The sequence below is a fragment of the Salvelinus namaycush genome, chromosome 19 (genome assembly GCF_016432855.1).
Source record: "Salvelinus namaycush isolate Seneca chromosome 19, SaNama_1.0, whole genome shotgun sequence".
Lineage (NCBI taxonomy): Eukaryota > Metazoa > Chordata > Actinopteri > Salmoniformes > Salmonidae > Salvelinus > Salvelinus namaycush.
The window spans coordinates 18,816,798-18,837,770 of NC_052325.1; the positions used below are offsets into that span (position 1 = coordinate 18,816,798).

At 43.0% G+C, this 20,973-nt stretch overlaps 1 protein-coding gene across 1 annotated transcript in view; it reads right to left on the reverse strand.

Annotated features, from left to right (window-relative positions):
* The window catches only part of LOC120063924 (receptor tyrosine-protein kinase erbB-4-like), a 142,835-nt gene that overhangs the window by 63,984 nt on the left and 57,878 nt on the right, over positions 1–20,973 (reverse strand). Inside the window, exon 10 of the mRNA XM_039014234.1 lies at positions 1,847–2,032. Within this exon, the coding sequence (XP_038870162.1) occupies positions 1,847–2,032 (186 nt within the window). The remainder of the gene's footprint in view (positions 1–1,846; positions 2,033–20,973) is intronic.

Consider the following 20,973-nt stretch of genomic DNA (forward strand, 5'->3'; position numbering starts at 1 on the left):
GGTATGCTATCTCTATCCCAGGCCCCTGTCCTCATTACCTGGGGCCTCTGACCTCATTACCTCGGGCCCCTGAGGGTCCACTGACTCACCCCTAGGAGAAGGCCATTACAACCATCACAGCCACTGCCTTAGAAACACCTGGTCTCAGTCTCAAATGGCTCCCTATTCCCTACATTGTGTGGTTCTTTTGACCATGACCCTGTAGTGCACTGTTGAGATGTGATGTGTCTGTATCTGTTGTATCTTGTAGTGAATTTGCTGTTGTATTGATTTATTGAATAATAATGTTTGTGAGTTGTTTGTTCTCAGGGCACCATTGTGAATTCTCAATTGGGTTCCGCTGAATAAATGAAAGTGAAATACAATACAGAGAATAGGGCAACGCTTGGGAAAGCAGCCTTAATGCATGCTTTCCCTGTGCAATGTAAAGTCATAAATAAGCACTTTATTGGGGTATATATATTTGTCATTTAGTAGTGGCTTTTATCCAAAGCGACTTACAGTCATGAGAGCATGCGTTTTAAACATAAGGTTGGTCGCAGGAATTGAACCAACTATCCCAGGCGCTGTAAGCACTGTGCTCTACCAACTGAGCTACAGTGGACCAACACATTTTGTTGGCCTACAGCAAGTGTTGTTCTTTTTTATTCCAAACGGTAACTAATGCTTTAAAAGTTTATGGTAGAAAACTCCCACCTTTATCCCTCAACAGTGCCATATCTATGAGCAAAAGGCATATTTTGTCTAAGATATTAAATCTACAAAAGAGTCTGCAGCAAGTGCCTGGCGTGACATTTTGGTTTGGAGCTGTGGGGTTGCAGTGGGGGTGAGAGACACGGTCTCTGTGTGTATGTGTCACTGAAATGATTCTGAGATAATAGTATGGTCCAATACCTCCAGACCCAAGGTGATGTGAGCTGCTATCTTATCTACTTGTCTTTAAATTCAGAGGAATCCATTTGAGTCCACTGCCCTCGGAACTAAACATCCTCTTCGGAGGAAGATGTACAAAGACAGACGTCTTCTTCACCCATCCAAGGATAGGAGGGATGCATTTAATTCATTTTGGCTTATTATCTCCTGGGGGGTGCCAGGTTAAATTGGTAGAACATTCTCCCTCATGGGTGCAACAAATATAGCCCCTAACAAGGCACTCCTGAAAATATGTTAATGAGACAGAAACAACAATACCCTGCACCCACTAGTGGATATGATACGGTACTGTATTATGTGGGGTGGAATTACAGTACCATTCAAAATACAGCAATTTTCCCACAATGCACCATTATTTATAGCAAGGATCATCAACTAGATTCAGCTGCGTGCCAATTTTTTCTTGAGCACATGGTCGGGCGGCGGAACATAATTACAAATAATTTGTAGACTGCAAATTGACAGCAAGAAGCCCAAACAGATATAATGTTTGACTAAAACATAATCATTTCAAACCTTGCTTACATTTGTATACGATCACGTGTCTCTCTATTTTGCGTGGGAATACTTGGGAACAGATTTCTTAAATTAAAATCACTTGGAGATGATTTCCTAGGTGTTTTTACAGTCTTATGTCCAAAAATTATAATTGTTTTGCTCTGAAAACTTGGTGGACCAAATAAAACCATTGGCCCGCAGGCCGCCTGCTAGGTAACCGTGATCTACAGTGTGCTGCATTCTTTTTTTGTTTTAATGTTGATAATATCTAAAATGACTGTATAAATTACAGTTTTCCATTACAGTGTGGGTATGTAGAGTATGAGATACATATGAAAAAGGAGAACAAACAGAAAGTGTTTAAGATGGCACTCAAACTCCCAGACAAGATTTGACAATAACAGGTGAGTCTTACCTTGGCGATCTGGACACACCAGTTGAGCAGCAGCTGGGAGCCGATGTTGTCCTTGTGTTCGTGGATGTAATCGAGCAGGCAGCCATGGGGCATGAGCTGTGTGACCAGCTGGATGGTGGGGCTCAGGCAGACCCCCAGGAGACGGACCAGGTGGGGGTGTTCCATGCTGGCCATGATCAGAGCCTCCTGGGGAACACACACAGGAACTCAGGCCCACGCAGAGACCATACAATACATTCACCAATTTTGGAAAAATGCTGTTGTTAACATAGCCTTGTTCTGTCCAATGTTCTCTACCTATATAGTACTCAAAATACGACAATTCATCTTAAGTTCAAAATAATACAATACAAAAATTGCTGGCAACCATTCAAACCAGGGTTCGGAACTTTAAAGGGAGTGTAGCACTTATTTCTCAATGCCAGAAATACATAAACAGTAACTTAAAGCACCCCAAGTCAACATTCCACATTTACAAACTCTTAAATCAATTGTTATAATATTATGTTGTTCTAAAAGTTGTGTTTGAGGTTCTCTAAATCAGCTCTAACTTTAGAAACACGTCCACAATGCCCCGCAGTCAGCATCACACGATGAATAAAAAACAGTCAAAAGTGGGATACATTTGTTGAGAATGAGGCGGGCGAATTGGGCGTCTAATTGTCAATCTGCGGGGCACATTTATTTCATGACAACTTCCAAGGCTACCACCAATGGAAGGACTGCTTCAGCAAGAAGTTGCTTCTCAAAGTGGATGCTTTCCCTACCATCAATGTGGCTTTTAAAGCAACTCAAACAGTCAGCAGCACCAGCAGAGACCGAGCATTATCATGGACTTCAGTGAGCATGGAAGTCAACTGGGTAAGTGAAAGAGATAGCTTGCTATGCTAACGTTATCTAGATCTCGTGCATTTAGCTCATGTCTTCACTCTAAATAACACTGATAAAACTAACCAAATGTAAACACGTCTGCCAGCTGTTGGTAGCTAACAGCTGATGCTGTCATACTATAAATCAGGGATTGGCAGCTGGCGGCCCCGCGGGCCTGCTTTTGTAGGCCTGCGGGTACATTTCCAAAAACAAAAAAATATATACTGTATATATATATATATTTTTTTTTAGGAAGTCAGTTGGGGTCTCAACTTAATGTTAAGAGTTAAAATAGTAGAATATACAAGGTGTACAAGGTTCACTGACAGTCACTCAATTAGCCCATGTCAAAAAAAAATTGGGGGATTGGTCAATTAGACTAGCCAGAAATATAACGAACTATTTGCAGCATTACTGCAAAAATGGAAGAGGAAAGTGGAAGGGGCAAAAAGTAACTTGTCTGTCGGCCCTGCATTTAGGAACCGAATTGGTTAAAATTGTGATAAATTAAAAAGTATATCAGTTTCATTTCAGGACCAAACAATTTACAGCCGTGCCATATACAGTTGGAGTCGGAAGTTTACATACACTTAGGTTGGAGTCATTAAAACTCGTATTTCAACCACTCTACACATTTCTTGTAGTTGTAGACCGCCACAAGTCTGGTTCATCTTTGGGAGCAATTTACAAATGCCTGAAGGAACCACGTTCATCTGTACAAACAATAGTACGCACGTATAAACACCATGGGACAAAGCAGCCATCATACCGCTCAGGAAGGAGATGCGTTCTGTCTCCTAGAGATGAACGTACTTTAGTGCGAATAGTGCAAATCAATCCCAGAACAACAGCAAAGGATCTTGTGAAGATGCTGGAGGAAACAGGTACAAACGTATCTATAGACGTGTTGCTGTGCGTTTTGTTGCTGTGCGTTTTGCTGCCAACTTTACTTTGCTAGCTGACAACTTTACGTTTTGTTTTTTTGTTGTTTTTGTTTTTAATTACCGTTTATATTTTTAGTTTTTCCATCGCAACTTTTTTCCCTCATTCAACTTTTTCACTCCGGACGCTTTATCTGGACATGGTTCGTCAGCACCTTCAACAGCCGAAGCTAAGTAGTAACATTAACATGATGTCTTCTAATTGCAGTCGCTGTACTCATAATATACAGGAGAACGATCGCCTTACGGCGAGGATAGCTGTGCTACAAGCCCAGCTTCAGACGCAATCGTTAGGCAAGGGTAATTTCAGTGTAGGAAAGGAAGAAACAGCGTCTGTGCCACCAGTAAGTACAGATAGTAACGTTAGTATAAACCCCCCCGCACAGTCCCCGCAGCCGGACAACTTTCTCATGGCTTCTGGAGGGAAATGCTGTAGGAATGCTCAACTGGTGTCGCTCATTCAGCCGACAGAAACTTTCAACCGGTTCTCCCCATTATGTAGCGAGTCGGAGTCTGAGGCTGAGTCTTCTCTTGTCTCTACTCCTCCCGTTACGGGGTCTGAGACGCCGAAGGCTCCCACCATTAGCTCTGACAAATTGAAAACCCTAGTCATTGGCGACTCCATTACCCGCAGTATTAGACTTAAAACGAATCACCCAGCGATCATACACTGTTTACCAGGGGGCAGGGCTACCGACGTTAAGGCTAATCTAAAGATGGTGCTGGCTAAAGCTAAATCTGGCAAGTGTAGAGAGTATAGAGATATTGTTATCCACGTCGGCACCAACGATGTTAGGATGAAACAGTCAGAGGTCACCAAGTGCAACATAGCTTCAGCATGTAAATCAGCTAGAAAGATGTGTCGGCATCGAGTAATTGTCTCTGGCCCCCTCCCAGTTAGGGGGAGTGACGAGCTCTACAGCAGAGTCTCAGCACTCAATCTCTGGTTGAAAACTGTTTTCTGCCCCTCCCAAAAGATAGAATTTGTAGATAATTGGCCCTCTTTCTGGGACTCACCCACAAACAGGACCAAGCCTGACCTGCTGAAGAGTGACGGACTCCATCCTAGCTGGAGGGGTGCTCTCATCTTATCTACCAACATAGATAGGGCTCTAACTCCTCTAGCCCCACAATGAAATAGGGTGCAGGCCAGGCAGCAGGCTGTTAGCCAACCTGCCAGCTTAGTGGAGTCTGCCAATAGCACAGTCAGTGTAGTCAGCTCAGCCATACCCATTGAGACTGTGTCTATGCCTCGACCTAGGTTGGGCAAAACTAAACATGGCGGTGTTCGCCTTAGCAATCTTATTAGGATAAAGACCTCCTCCATTCCTGCCATTATTGAAAGAGATCGTGATACCTCACATCTCAAAATAGGGTTACTTAATGTTAGATCCCTCACTTCAAAGGCAGTCATAGTCAATGAACTAATCACTGATCATAATCTTGATGTGATTGGCCTGACTGAAACATGGCTTAAGCCTGATGAATTTACTGTGTTAAATGAGGCCTCACCTCCTGGTTACACTAGTGACCATATCACCCATGCATCCCGCAAAGGCGGAGGTGTTGCTAACATTTACGATAGCAAATTTCAATTTACAAAAAAAAAAATGACGTTTTCGTCTTTTGAGCTTCTAGTCATGAAATCTATGCAGCCTACTCAATCACTTTTTATAGCTACTGTTTACCGGCCTCCTGGGCCATATACAGCGTTCCTCTCTGAGTTCCCTGAATTCCTATCAGACCTTGTAGTCATAGCAGATCATATTCTAATTTTTGGTGATTTTAATATTCATATGGAGAAGTCCACAGACCCACTCCAAAAGTCTTTCGGAGCCATCATCGACTCAGTGGGTTTTGTCCAACATGTCTCTGGACCTACTCACTGCCACAGTCATACTCTGGACCTAGTTTTGTCCCATGGAATAAATGTTGTAGATCTTAATGTTTTTCCACATAATCCTGGACTATCGGACCACCATTTTATTACGTTTGCAATCGCAACAAATAATCTGCTCAGACCCCAACCAAGGAGCATCAAAAGTCGTGCTATAAATTCTCAGACAACACAAAAATTCCTTGATGCCCTTCCAGACTCCTTCTGCCTACCCAAGGACGTCAGAGGACAAAAATCAGTTAACCACTTAACTGAGGAACTCAATTTAACCTTGCGCAATACCCTAGATGCAGTTGCACCCCTAAAAACGAAAAACATTTGTCATAAGAAACTAGCTCCCTGGTATACAGAAAATACCCGAGCTTTGAAGCAAGCTTCCAGGAAATTGGAACGGAAATGGCGCCACACCAAACTGGAAGTCTTCCGACTAGCTTGGAAAGACAGTACCGTGCAGTACCGAAGAGCCCTCACTGCTGCTCGATCATCCTACTTTTCCAACTTAATCGAGGAAAATAAGAACAATCCAAAATTTCTTTTTGATACTGTTGCAAAGCTAACTAAAAAGCAGCATTCCCCAAGAGAGGATGGCTTTCACTTCAGCAGTAATAAATTCATGAACTTCTTTGAGGAAAAGATCATGACCATTAGAAAGCAAATTACGGACTCCTCTTTGAATCTGCGTATTCCTCCAGGGCTTAGCTGTCCTGGATCTGCACAGCTCTGCCAGGGCCTGGGATCGGGAGAGACACTTAAGTGTTTTAGTACTATATCTCTTGACACAATGATGAAAATGATCATGGCCTCTAAACCTTCAAGCTGCATACTGGATCCTATTCCTACTAAACTACTGAAAGAGCTGCTTCCTGTGCTTGGCCCTCCTATGTTGAACATAATAAACAGCTCTCTATCCACCGGATGTGTACCAAACTCACTAAAAGTGGCAGTGATAAAGCCTCTCTTGAAAAAGCCAAACCTTGACCCGGAAAATATAAAAAACTATCGGCCTATATCGAATCTTCCATTCCTCTCAAAAATTTTAGAAAAAGCTGTTGCGCAGCAACTCACTGCCTTTCTGAAGACAAACAATGTATACGAAATGCTTCAGTCTGGTTTTAGACCCCATCATAGCACTGAGACTGCACTTGTGAAGGTGGTAAATGACCTTTTAATGGCGTCAGACCGAGGCTCTGCATCTGTCCTCGTGCTACTAGACCTTAGTGCTGCCTTTGACACCATCGATCACCACATTCTTTTGGAGAGACTGGAAACCCAAATTGGTCTACACGGACAAGTTCTGGCCTGGTTTAGATCTTACCTGTCGGAAAGATATCAGTTTGTCTCTGTGAATGGTCTGTCCTCTAACAAATCAACTGTACATTTCGGTGTTCCTCAAGGTTCCGTTTTAGGACCACTATTGTTTTCACTATATATTTTACCTCTTGGGGATGTTATTCGAAAACATAATGTTAACTTTCACTGCTATGCGGATGACACACAGCTGTACATTTTAATGAAACATGGTGAAGCCCCAAAATTGCCCTCGCTAGAAGCCTGTGTTTCAGACATAAGGAAGTGGATGGCTGAAAACTTTCTACTTTTAAACTCGGACAAAACAGAGATGCTTGTTCTAGGTCCCAAGAAACAAAGAGATCTTCTGTTAAATCTGACAATTCATCTTGATGGTTGTAAAGTCGTCTCAAATAAAACTGAAGGACCTCGGCGTTACTCTTGACCCTGATCTCTCTTTTGACGAACATATCAAGACTGTTTCAAGGACAGCTTTTTTCCATCTACGTAACATTGCAAAAATCAGAAATTTTCTGTCCAAAAATGATGCAGAAAAATTAATCCATGCATTTGTTACTTCTAGGTTAGACTACTGCAATGCTCTACTTTCCGGCTACCCGGATAAAGCACTAAATAAACTTCAGTTAGTGCTAAATACGGCTGCTAGAATCCTGACTAGAACCAAGAAATTTGATCATATTACTCCAGTGCTAGCTTCCCTACACTGGCTTCCTGTTAAGGCAAGGGCTGATTTCAAGGTTTTACTGTTAACCTATAAAGCGTTACATGGGCTTGCTCCTACCTATCTTTCCGAGTTGGTCCTGCCGTACATACCAATACGTACGCTACGGTCACAAGACGCAGGCCTCCTAATTGTCCCTAGAATTTCTAAGCAAACAGCGGGAGGCAGGGCTTTCTCCTATAGATCTCCATTTTTATGGAACAGTCTGCCTACCCATGTGAGAGACGCAGACTCGGTCTCAACCTTTAAGTCTTTACTGAAGACTTATCTCTTCAGTAGGTCATATGATTGAGTGTAGTCTGGCCCAGGAGTGTGAAGGTGAACGGAAAGGCTCTGGAGCAACGAACCGCCCTTGCTGTCTCTGCCAGGCCGGTTCCCCTCTCTCCACTGGGATTCTCTGCCTCTAACCCTATTACAGGGGCTGAGTCACTGGCTTACTGGTGCTCTTTCATGCCGTCCCTAGGAGGGGTGCGTCACTTGAGTGGGTTGAGTTACTGACGTGATCTTCCTGTCTGGGTTGGCGCCCCCCCTTGGTTTGTGCTGTGGTGGAGACCTTTGTGGGCTATACTCGGCCTTGTCTCAGGATTGTAAGTTGGTGGTTGAAGATATCCCTCTAGTGGTGCGGGGGCTGTGCTTTGGCAAAGTGGGTGGGGTTATATCCTTCCTGTTTGGCCCTGTCCGGGGGTTTCTTCGGATGGGGCCACAGTGTCTCCTGATCGCTCCTGTCTCAGCCTCCAGTATTTATGCTGCAGTAGTTTGTGTCGGGGGGCTAGGGTCAGTTGGTTATGCCTGGAGTACTTCTCCTGTCTTATCCAGTGTCCTGTGTGAATTTAAGTATGCTCTCTCTAATTCTCTCGTTCTCTCTTTCTCTCTCTCTGAGAACCTGAGCCCTAGGACCATACGTCAGGACTACCGGGCATGATGACTCCTTGCTGTCCCCAGTCCGCCTGGCCTTGCTGCTATTCCAGTTTCAACTGTTCTGCCTGCGGTTACGGAACCCCTACCTGTCCCAGACCTGCTGTTTTCAACTCTTAATGATCGGCTATGAAAAGCCAACTGAGATTTATTCCTGATTATTATTTGACCATGCTTGTCATTTATGAACATTTTGAAAATCTTGGCTCTCTCTAATTTTCTCCTTCTCTCTTTCTTTCTCTCGGAGGACCTGAGCCCTAGGACCATACGTCGGGACTACCGGCCGTGGTGACTCCTTGCTGTCCCCAGTCCGCCTGGCCTTGCTGCTATTCCAGTTTCAACTGTTATGCCTGCGGTTATGGAACCCCTACCTGTCCCAGACCTGCTGTTTTCAACTCTTAATGATCGGCTATGAAAAGCCAACTGAGATTTATTCCTGATTATTATTTGACCATGCTTGTCATTTATGAACATTTTGAAAATCTTGGCTCTCTCTAATTTTCTCCTTCTCTCTTTCTTTCTCTCGGAGGACCTGAGCCCTAGGACCATACGTCGGGACTACCGGCCGTGGTGACTCCTTGCTGTCCCCAGTCCGCCTGGCCTTGCTGCTATTCCAGTTTCAACTATTCTGCCTGCGGTTATGGAACCGCCACCTGTCCCAGACCTGTTGTTTTTCAACTCTTAATGATCGGCTATGAAAAGCCAACTGAAAATTATTCATGATTATTATTTGACCATGCTTGTCACTTATGAACATTTTTGAACATCTTGGCATAGTTCTGTTATAATCTCCACCCGGCACAGCCAGAAGAGGACTGGCCACCCCTCATAGCCTGGTTCCTCTCTAGGTTTCTTCCTAGGTTTTGGCCTTTCTAGGGAGTTTTTCCTAGCCACCGTGCTTCTACACCTGCATTACTAGCTGTTTGGGGTTTTAGGCTGGGTTTCTGTACAGCACTTCGAGATATTAGCTGATGTACGAAGGGCTATATAAAATAAACTTGATTGATATCCACAGTAAAACGAGTCCTATATCGACATGACCTGAAAGGCCGCTCATCAAGGAGGAAGCCACTGCTCCAAAACCGCCATAAAAAAGCCAGACTATGGTTTGCAACTGCACATGGGGACAAAGATCGTACTTTTTGGAGAAATGTCCTCTGGTCTGATGATACAAAAATATAACTGTTTGGCCATAATGACCTTTGTTATGTTTGGAGGAAAAAGGGGGAGGATTGCAAGCCGAAGAATACCATCCCAACCATAAAGCATGGGGGTGGCAGCATCATGTTGTGGGGGTGCTTTGCTGCAGGAGGGACTGGTGCACTTCACAAAACAGATGGCATCACGAGGCAGGAAAATTATGTGGATATATTGAAGCAACATCTCAAGACATCAGTCAGGAAGTTAAAGCTTGGTTGCAAATGGGACTTCCAAATGGATAATGACCCCAAGCATACTTCCAAAGTTGTGGCAAAATGGCTTAAGGACAACAAAGTCAAGGTACTGGAGTGGCTATCACAAAGCCCTGACCTCAATCCTATAGAAAACATGTGGGCAGAACTGAAAAAGCATTTGCGAGCAAGGAGGCCTACAAACCTGACTCAGTTACACCAGCTCTGTCAGGAGGAATGGGCCAAATTTCAACCAACTTATTGTGGGAAGCTTGTGGAAGGCTACCCGAAACGTTTGACCCAAGATAAACAATTTAAAGGCAATGCTACCATATACTAATTGAGTGTATATAAACATCTGACCCACTGGGAATGTGATGAAAGAAATAAAAGCTGACATAAATCATTCTCTCTACTATTATTCTGACATTTCACATTCTTAAAATAAAGTGGTGATCCTAACTGACGTAAGACAGGGAATTGTTACTTGGATTAAATGTCAGGAACTGTGAAAAACTGAGTTTAAATGTATTTGGCTAAGGTGTATGTAAACTTTCGACTTCAACTGTAGATTGCAAAATAGTTGGGACAAGAGATTTGACATAACGATTCCATGGCACATGGTTTATGAATTGATACGCAAAACGACACCGGATTTTTCAATTTAAATTTATACTAAATTCTTGCAACCAGTAGACTGTTATTTATATGGGGGATACAACCTTCCCAGCTCTGCAGATTTTGCTGCGAAGAGACAGAATCATTAGATCATTTGTTTTGGTACTGTCCATATGTAGCTTGTTTTTGGTCAAAGGTCCAGGAATGGCTGAAGAATTGCAATATTTACCTGGAGCTAACCCTGCAGATCGCATTACTGGGTGATCTGAAAAGTCATAGTCAATCAATCAATAATATAATGATACTTTTAGAAAAAATGTTTATTTTCAATTTACAATGTGTAGAAACAATGAGAATAGAAAGGTTCAGATCTTTTGTGAAACATCACATTACAGTTGAATAATATATGTCGAATATAAATCCAACATGGATGGTGTTAAGAGATAGATGGGAGGAGTTGAATGGAGATGAAGGTTGGGACTAATAACAACAAATAATGGCAAGATAACTAAAGTAAAACATACTGTGTCCGTAAACCGTATATGGGTTAATAACTTTTGTGAAGAGAACAGTTTGAAAGATATGACAAATAGAAATCAAACCAGATGGGCATCAGAAATTGATGGGAGACTCATATAACATTTTAGAGTGGACTTGTATTATCCCCAGCACAAGTTGCACCTGTGTAATGAGCAAGCTGTTTAATCAGCTTCTTGATATGCCACACCTGTCAGGTGGGTGGATTATCTTGGCAAAGGAGAAATGCTCACTAACAGTCATTTGGGCATATCTTTTTGGGCTGAGAAAATATGTTTTTTGTGCGTATGGAACATTTCTGTGATATTTATTTCAGCTCATGAAGCATGGGACCAATACTTTACATGTTGCATTTATATTTTGTTCAGTGTAGCTAAGTTTGTCACTGGTATGCGCTTGGGAGGAGAGAATTCACTTTCTGTTTCATCTGCTGCTGGCTTGCTAATCAAATACGTATTTCCACTTGTAATTTTTATTCTATAAAGGATGTAATTGTGTCAATATGTCGTGAATATTGGAGAAAAATCCTCACAGCCGAATTCCATACTAAAAAGTGAAGTACCACTTACATAGAAATTACCATCTTAGGTTTGGGGCTTTCCGCCAGTCTTCATGGTTTTTACATGCAGGGAGTATAAATTGTATACTTTTTCTTGTTAGAACCCATGTATATGACACATTATAAACTGGGTAGTTCAAGCCCTGAATGCTGATTGGCTGACAGCCATGGTAAAGCAGACCATATACCACGGTATGAGAAAACATGTATTTTTTGCTGATCTAATTACATTGGTAACCAGTTTATAATAACAATAAGGCACCTCGGGGGTTTGTGGTAGATGGCAAATATACCACAGCTAAGGGCTGTATGTAGGGATGACTGCCTTGCCTGGTTCACCAACTACTTCGCAGACATAGTTCAGTGTGTCAAATCGGAGGGCATGTTGTCCGGTCCTCTGGCAGTCTCTATGGGGGTACCACAGGGTTCAATTCTCGGGCCGACTCTTTTCTCTGTATATATCAATGATGTTGCTCTTGCTGCGGGCGATTCCCTGATCCACCTCTACGCAGACGACACCATTCTGTATACTTCTGGCCCTTCCTTGGACACTGTGCTATCTAACCTCCAAACGAGCTTCAATGCCATACAACACTCCTTCCGTGGCCTCCAACTGCTCTTAAACGCTAGTAAAACCAAATGCATGCTTTTCAACCGGTCGCTGCCTGCACCCGCACGCCCGACTAGCATCACCACCCTGGATGGTTCCGACCTAGAATATGTGGACATCTATAAGTACCTAGGTGTCTGGCTAGACTGCAAACTCTCCTTCCAGACTCATATCAAACATCTCCAATCCAAAATCAAATCTAGAGTCGGCTTTCTATTTCGCAACAAAGCCTCCTTCACTCACGCCGCCAAACTTACCCTAGTAAAACTGACTATCCTACCGATCCTCGACTTCGGCGATGTCATCTACAAAATAGCTTCCAATACTCTACTCAGCAAACTGGATGCAGTTTATCACAGTGCCATCCGTTTTGTTACTAAAGCACCTTATACCACCCACCACTGTGACCTGTATGCTCTAGTCGGCTGGCCCTCACTACATGTTCGTCGTCAGACCCACTGGCTCCAGGTCATCTACAAGGCTATGCTAGGTAAAGCGCCGCCTTATCTCAGTTCACTGGTCACGATGGCAACACCTACCTGTAGCACGCGCTCCAGCAGGTGTATCTCACTGATCATCCCTAAAGCCAAAACCTCATTTGGCCGCCTTTCCTTCCAGTTCTCTGCTGCCTGCGACTGGAACGAATTGCAAAAATCTCTGAAGTTGGAGACTTTTATCTCCCTCAACAACTTTAAACATCTGCTATCTGAGCAGCTAACCGATCGCTGCAGCTGTACATAGTCCATCGGTATATAGCCCACCCAATTTACCTACCTCATCCCCATACTGTTTTTATTTATTTACTTTTCTGCTCTTTTGCACACCAGTATCTCTACTTGCACATGATCATCTGATGATTTATCACCCCAGTGTTAATCTGCTAAATTGTAATTATTCGCTCCTATGGCCTATTTATTGCCTACCTCCTCATGCCTTTTGCACACATTGTATATAGATTCTCTTTTTTTTCTTTTTTTCCCCTACTATGTTATTGACTTGTTTATTGTTTACTCCATGTGTAACTCTGTGTTGTTGTCTGTTCACACTGCTATGCTTTATCTTGGCCAGGTCGCAGTTGCAAATGAGAACTTGTTCTCAACTAGCCTACCTGGTTAAATTAAGGTGAAATAAATAAAATATCCAGGCCCTCCGCGTTGGTCATATATCACACTCACTGGGCCTTATTTCTTAAATTACAACACCAACACATAAATATACTACATGACCAAAAGTGGGTGGACACCTGCTCGTCGAACAGCTCATTCCAAAATCATGGGCATTATATGGAGTTGGTCCTCTCTTTGGTGCTATAACAGCCTCCACTCTTCTGGGAAGGCTTTCCACTAGATGCTGGAACATTGCTGTGGGGACTTGCTTCTATTCAGCCACAAGAGTATTAGTGAGGTCGGGCACTGATGTTGGGAAATTAGGCATGGCTCGCAGTCCGCATTCCAATTCATCCCAAAAGGTGTTCGATTTGGTAGAGGTCAGGGTTCCGTGCAGGCCAGTCAAGTTCTTCCACACAAATCTCTTCCCCAAACTTTTGCAACGAAGTTGGAAGCACAGAATGGTCTAGAAATAATATAATTTTATGCTGTAGCGTTACAATTTCCTTTCACTGGAACTAAGGGGCCTAAACCAAACCATGAAAAACAGCCCCAGACCATTATTCCTCCTCCACCAAACTTTACAGTTTGCATTATGCATTCAGGCAGGTAATGTTCTCTTAGCTTCTGCCAAACCCAGATTTGTCAGTCGGACTGTCAGATGGTGAGGTTTGATTCATCACTCCAGAGAACGTTTTTCCACTGAGTGCAATGGCGTCAAGCATTAACCACTCCAGCCAACGTTTGGCATTGCACATGGTGATCTTAGGCTTGTGTGCGGCTGCTCGGCCATGGAAACCCATTTAATGAAGCTCCCAACGAACAGTTCTTGTGGTGACGTTGCTTCCAGAGGCAGTTTGGATCTCGGTAGTGAGCATTGCAACCAAGGACAGGAGATTTGTATGCGCTGCGCGCTTCAGCACTCAGCAGTCCTGTTCTGTGAGCTTTTGTGGCCTACCACTTTGTGGCTGAGCCGTTTTTGCTCATAGATATTTTCACTTTACAATAACAGTGCTTACAGTTGAGCGTGGCAGTTCTAGCAGTGCAGAACATTTACGAACTGACTTGTTGGAAAGGTGGCATCCTATGACGGTGCCACGTAGAAAGTTACTGAGGTCTTCAGTAAGGCCAATCTACTGCCAATATGTGTCTATGGAGATTGCATGTCTGTCTGCTCGATTCTATACACCTGTCAACAACGGGTGTGGCTGAAATAGCCGAATCCACTAATTTGAAGGGGTGTCCACATACTTTTGTATATACAGTATAGTGTATGTGATGGGGTCCATTATCTGCTACCTGGACTTTAAAGACAATTACCTCAGAATCATCTTTTTGCATATAGAACCTTATAGCCCAAAGCTCTCGATATGTCAGGGGGTAAAGGAACTCTTATGACTGAAATGCATTTTGAGCTCATTCAAATCATGCATTATTCCATTTGGTTAACTGATGAGCAGCACAAGTAAGATCAAGAAAAATATTAAAATGTAATCACTCAATTCTCAAGATACATACAGTACATACTAGCACTCACAAATGTGCACACAGCCACCAGCCTATTAGTGTTAGCATTGATGAATGTGAGTGTGAATGTGAGTGTCAGTGTGTCTGTGTGTACGTTCAATTGCCCGTTTCTATGTGTTTATACAGATCCAGATACAATGGGATCACAACAATTTAACAAAACAAAACCTAGATACACCATTTCCATAAACAATGGAGGTTTAGACCACTAGCTTTTATATTGCAGTAATAAAGAAGGGCCCAGAGCTGTGGTTAGGTCTTCAAAAGGAATAACTCCATGCCGCAGCACACACAGGCATTCGCACGCACGCACGCACGCACGCACGCACGCACGCACGCACGCACGCACGCACGCACGCACGCACACACACACACACACACACACACACACACACACACACACACACACACACACACACACACACACACACACACACACACACACACACACACACACCAAGTGACTTCCAGAATACCATGGAGTTGACAGTTAACTTAATGAGTATTCATCCTCCTGCTACGCTGCTAGCTGCAGGAGGGAACAAGGCTGCTGCTCATTGGCCGAACATCGCCAGGGGCCATCTCCACGTCTGTGTGTGTGTCTCTGTGTGTGTCCTTGTGTGTTTGCGTGTGTCTCTCCTCGTCCAAGACATGTGCCACTGCGTTTTGATTGCTGTTTAAATGAAGAAGCTGTGTGCAGACTCTTCCCATATCCTCCATGTCAGGGCGGGAGGAGAACAGAGGGAGGGGTACGGAGGGAGGAAGATGGAGGTAGGAGAGCGGCGGAAGGAGAACTCAGGGAGAAGAACTAAGGGAGGAGAGTAAAGGGAGGGGGAAGAACGGACAGCGAGGTAGGGGAGCAGAGGGAGGAGAGCGGAGTGAGGAGAGCAGGTGAAGGAGTGTAAAGGGAGGAGTGCGAGGGAGGGAGGTGAACAGAGGGAGGAGAGCAGAGGGAGGAGAGCGGAGTGAGGAGAGCAGGTGGAGGAGTGTAAAGGGAGGAGTGCGAGGGAGGGAGGTGAACAGAGGGAGGAGAGCAGAGGGAGGAGAGCGTAGTGAGGAGAGCAGGGGGAGGAGTGTAAAGGGAGGAGAGCGAGGGAGGGTGGTGAACAGAGGGAGGAGAGCAGGGGGAGGAGAGTGGTGGGAGGAGAGCGGAGGGAGGCAGCTCCTACAAAAGCTTCCTCGGTCTGAAGCTTGCCGCTGAAGTCTGTCTCTCCAGCCGTTTAAGATTGCTTCCCAAATGGCACTCTATTACCTTAATAGTGCACTACCTTTGACCAGAGCCTGTAGGGTAAAGTAGTGAACTACTGTATATAGGAAATAGGTTGCTATTTGGAATGTAGACTCCCCTACCTCTCCACGTTGATCCCTCCTGCTTAGTCAATTAAATCTGAAGGTCTTCCTCCCCCCTCCTTACACCCTCCTCCCCTACGCTGTCCTCCAGCTGAGAGGTGGCTTTCCCACCAGCAGAGAGACTCAGGGCAAGACCTGGTTTCATCTACTATTTCAAATAATTTCAAATACTGTGCCTAATTGCGCTGGCCTGTTGCAATTCAACCAATAGAATAGTACACTCCAGGCAGGGTAAAGCAAGTAAAAGATTGAAAGATTTCAAATAGTATTTGAAACCAGGTCTGCTGAGCACCATTGGCTCCTCAGGGAAGAATGGAAGAGAGGAGAAGAGAGTAGATGAGAGGAGGAGAGAAGAGGAGAGTACAGAGGGAGGAGAGGAGAGAAACAGACAAGGGAGGAAGCGAGGGGAGAAGAGTTCATTAGCGTGGTGCTCAGCTGCTGAAACACTGTGGGGAATGCCCAGCCTGCCTCCTCCTAGGGCCGTCACTTACGACCGCCCGGAGAGACACGCGCTGCGTACTGCACACATAAACACAAACACACACACTCACCACATGACGTACATTCAAGCACATGTGTACACACACATCAAAGCAAGATGATAAAAATTTAAATACAAACATGCTGTAATACGAACACAGTGTCAGACCGACAGACAGATAAAAAACACCAGTGTAAATGGGGGGGGGGGGGATTTCACCAACGTTGCATTACCAACCTAGTAGATAACATCATTTTACTTTTAACATTTTTCCTTTTGAAATAAATGAGTGATGAATGTTTTATGAATAGATGGGGAATCGTATTTGTCAGCCATAGCCTATGTGTACGGTATTTAGTATTTATCAGGATCCTCATTAGTTCCTGCTAAAGCAGCAACTACTCTTCCTGGGGTCCAAACACATTAAGGCACATCATACCATTTTTTCCCCCAACAAAATAAAACAGTACATTATATAACATTATTACACCACTATATACAGTGCATTGCAATCGATAAGTATTCAGACCGATTGACTTTTTCCATATTTTGTTACTACACAGACTTATTCAAAAATGGATTAAACACAGAGAATGTCCACATCAATCTACACACAATACCCCATAATGACAAAGCAAAAACAGGCTTGTGCAAATGTATTTTAAATAAAAACAGAAATACTTTATTTACATAACTATTCAGACCCTTTGATATGAGCCTCGAAATTGAGCTCATGTACATCCTTTCCATTGATCACTTTCTTTAATTTTGTCATTTTTTATTGAACCTTTATTTAACTAGGCAAGTCAGTTAAGAACCAATTCTTATTTACAATGACGGCCTACCACCATCCATCTACAACTTGATTGGAGTCCACCTATGGTAACTTCAATTGACTGGACATATAAAGGTCCCACAGTTGACAGTGCATGTCACAGCAAAAACAAAAACAGCAAAGTACAGAGGGATCCTTGATGAAAACCTGCACCAGAGCGCTCAGGACCTCAGACTGGGCCGAAGGTTCACCTTCCAACAGGACAAAGACCCTAAGCACACAGCCAAGACAACGCAGGAGTGGCTTCGGGATAAGTCTCTCAATGTCCTTGAGTGGCCCAGCCAGAGCCCGGACTTGAACCCGATTGAACATCTCTGGAGAAACCTGAAAATAGCCATTCTACCTGACAGAGCTTGAGAGGATCTGCAGAGAAGAATGGGAGAAATTCCCCAAATACAAGTATGCCAAGCTTGTAGCGTCATAGCCAAGAAGTCTTGAGGCTGTAATCGTTGCCAAAGGTGCTTCAATAAAGTACTGAGTAAAGGGTCTGAATACTTATGGAAATGTCATATTTCAGCTTATTTTATTTTATACATTTCCCCCCCCCAAAAAAAACTGTTTTTGCTTTGTCATTATGGGGTATTGTGTGTAGATTGATGAGGGAAAAAAACTATTTAATACATTTTAGAATAAGGCTGTAACATAACAAAATGTGGAAAAAGTCAAGGGGTCTGAATACTTTCCGAATGCACTGTATATACAACACGAAATGTATAATACCACCATGATACAATATTACAATGTACGTGTGTGTGTAGAGTGCGTGTGCCAGCATCTGTGTGCGTATGCGTGTTTGCCTGTATGTCTTTGTTTGTGTGTCTTCACAGTCCGCGGTGTTCCATAAGGTGTACTTTTATCTGTTTTTTAAATCTGATTTTACTGCTTGCATGAATAACTTGATATGGAATAGAGTTCCATGTAGTCATGTAGTCTCTGTGTAGTACTGTGTGTTTCCTATAGTCTGTTCTGGACCAGGTGTCATGTCTTGTGGGCTATGCATTGGTGTCTGAGGTGTTGTTTGAATAGACAGCTCGGTGCTTTCAACATGTCCATAACTCTCACAAAGACAAGTAGTGATGCAGTCAATCTCTCCTCTACTTTGAGCAGAGCAGCACATTATTACGGTCAGACATGTGTTACTATTTGTTAACTCTGCATCATTGGGAAGGGCTCGCCAGGATTTCATGGTAAAGTCTACACCGGCTGTAACTGGTGCATGTGTCAAATAACATTTGATTTGAGACCTCTCCCAATCAATATGTTTTGACCAGTTTACAATCCAGGGTTACACCAAGCAGATTAGTTTCCTCAAATTTCTCAATTCCCACATTATTCATTACAAAATGAGGTTCAGGGTTTAGGGTTTAGTGAATGGTTTGTCCCAAATACAATGCTTTCAGTTTTTTAAATATTTAGTACTAGCTTATTACTTGCCACCCATTCTAAATCTGACTCCAGCTCTTTGTTAAGTGTTGCAGTGGTTTCACTTGCTGTGGTAGCTGACGTATATAATGTTGAGTCATCAGCATGCATAGACACACAGGCTTTACTCAGAGCCAATGGCAGGTCATTAGTAAAGATTGAAAAAAAGTAAGGGGCCTAGTGAACTGCCTTGGGCAATGCCAGACTCTACCTGGATTATGTTGGAGAGCTTCCATTAAAGAACACCCTCTGTGTTCTGTTAGACAGGTAACTCTCGATCCACGATATAGCAGGGGATGTAACGCCATAACAAATAAGTTTTTCCAGCAGCAGATTATGATCGATAATGTAAAAAGCTGCACTGAAGTGTAACAAAACAGCTCCCACAAGCTTATTATACATTTCTTTCAGCCAATTATCAGTCATTTGTGTAAGTGCCATACATGTTGAGTGCCCTTCCCTTTAAGCATGCTGAAATTTAGTTCTTCATTTGTTTACTGTGAAACAGTAAGATGGCGCCAACAGAAATGGCAGCTCTGCTTCTAGCTCGTTAGCAACTTAGAAACTTGGAAAATCTGAAATCGATGCTCTGTTCTAGGTCCTGCCTATAAATGGGCATGATACGTATTAGTATACATGCACGTCATACACCTTCCCCCAGATGTCAAGAGGCAGTGAGAGAAGAAATGGAGTGTTTATCTTGGTCTGAGTTGGAATAAATCCTCTTGGAATGACGTGTCACCCATTTCCTGTTTTCAGGAAGGCGCAAGAAGGAACCGGGGATTGCCTTTTGAAAAGCTGTCGTTATAGGCGACTACTATCTCCGGCTTTGATTTTATTTGATACATGTGACAATATCATCGTAAAGTATATTTTTTCAATATAGTTTAATCAGATTATTGAAATTTTTTCGGGAGTTTTGCCGTGTTCCGTTCTCTTCCGTTTGTTGACATGGAGAGATTCGCGCCACTTGGCAAGTGTGCTTGCTAAATCGAGAGGGAAAAAGGCCGTTCTAAATCCAAACAACGATTGTTCCCGACAAAGGACCCCTTGTACAACATTCTGATGAAAGATCAGCAAAAGTAGGACCCATTTTATGATGCTATTTCATATATCTGTCGAACATGTGAACTAGTCATTTGCGCCCAGCTTTTGGGTACTCTCTCGCCATACCTAAGCTGTATGTCGTAATGAAGTTATTTTTAGAATTCTAACACGGCGATTGCATTAAGAACTAGTGTATCTATCATTTCCTATACAACATGTATTTTTTAGTTATGTTTATGAATAGCTATTTGGTCAGAATATGTGTGTCAGAAAAAGTGACAGAAAAATATCCGGACGTTGTGGAAAAAAGTAGCTACGTTAGCACAATGTATAACCACTGATTTCAGCTCTAAATATGCACATTTTCGAACAAAACATAAGTGAATGTATAACCTGATGTTATAGGACTGTCATCTGATGAAGCATATCAAGGTTAGTCAAAAATTATATATCTTTTGCTGGTTTGTTACGATCGCTAACTTTTGCTGCTGGGAAATGGCTTGTGTTTCTGGCTATTGTGGTAAGCTAATATAACGCTATATTGTGTTTTCGCTGTAAAACACTTAAGAAATCGGAAATATTGGCTGGAATCACAAGATGCCTGTCTTTCATTTGCTGTACACTATGTATTTTTCAGAAATGTTTTATGATGAGTATTTAGGTATTTGACGTTGGTGTCTGTAATTATTCTGTCTGCTTTCGGTGCAATTTCTGATTGTAGCTGCAATGTAAACTATGATTTATACCTGAAATATGCACATTTTTCGAACAAAACATAGATTTATTGAATAACATGTTATAAGACTGTCATCTGATGAAGTTGTTTGTTGGTTAGTTTGGTTGGTTCTTGGTTCGTTAGGTTGGCTTTGTGCATGCTACCTGTGCTGTGAAAAATGTCTGTCCTTTTTTGTATTTGGTGGTGAGCTAACATAAATATACGTGCTGTTTTCGCTGTAAAACATTTTAAAAATCGGACATGTTGGCTGGATTCA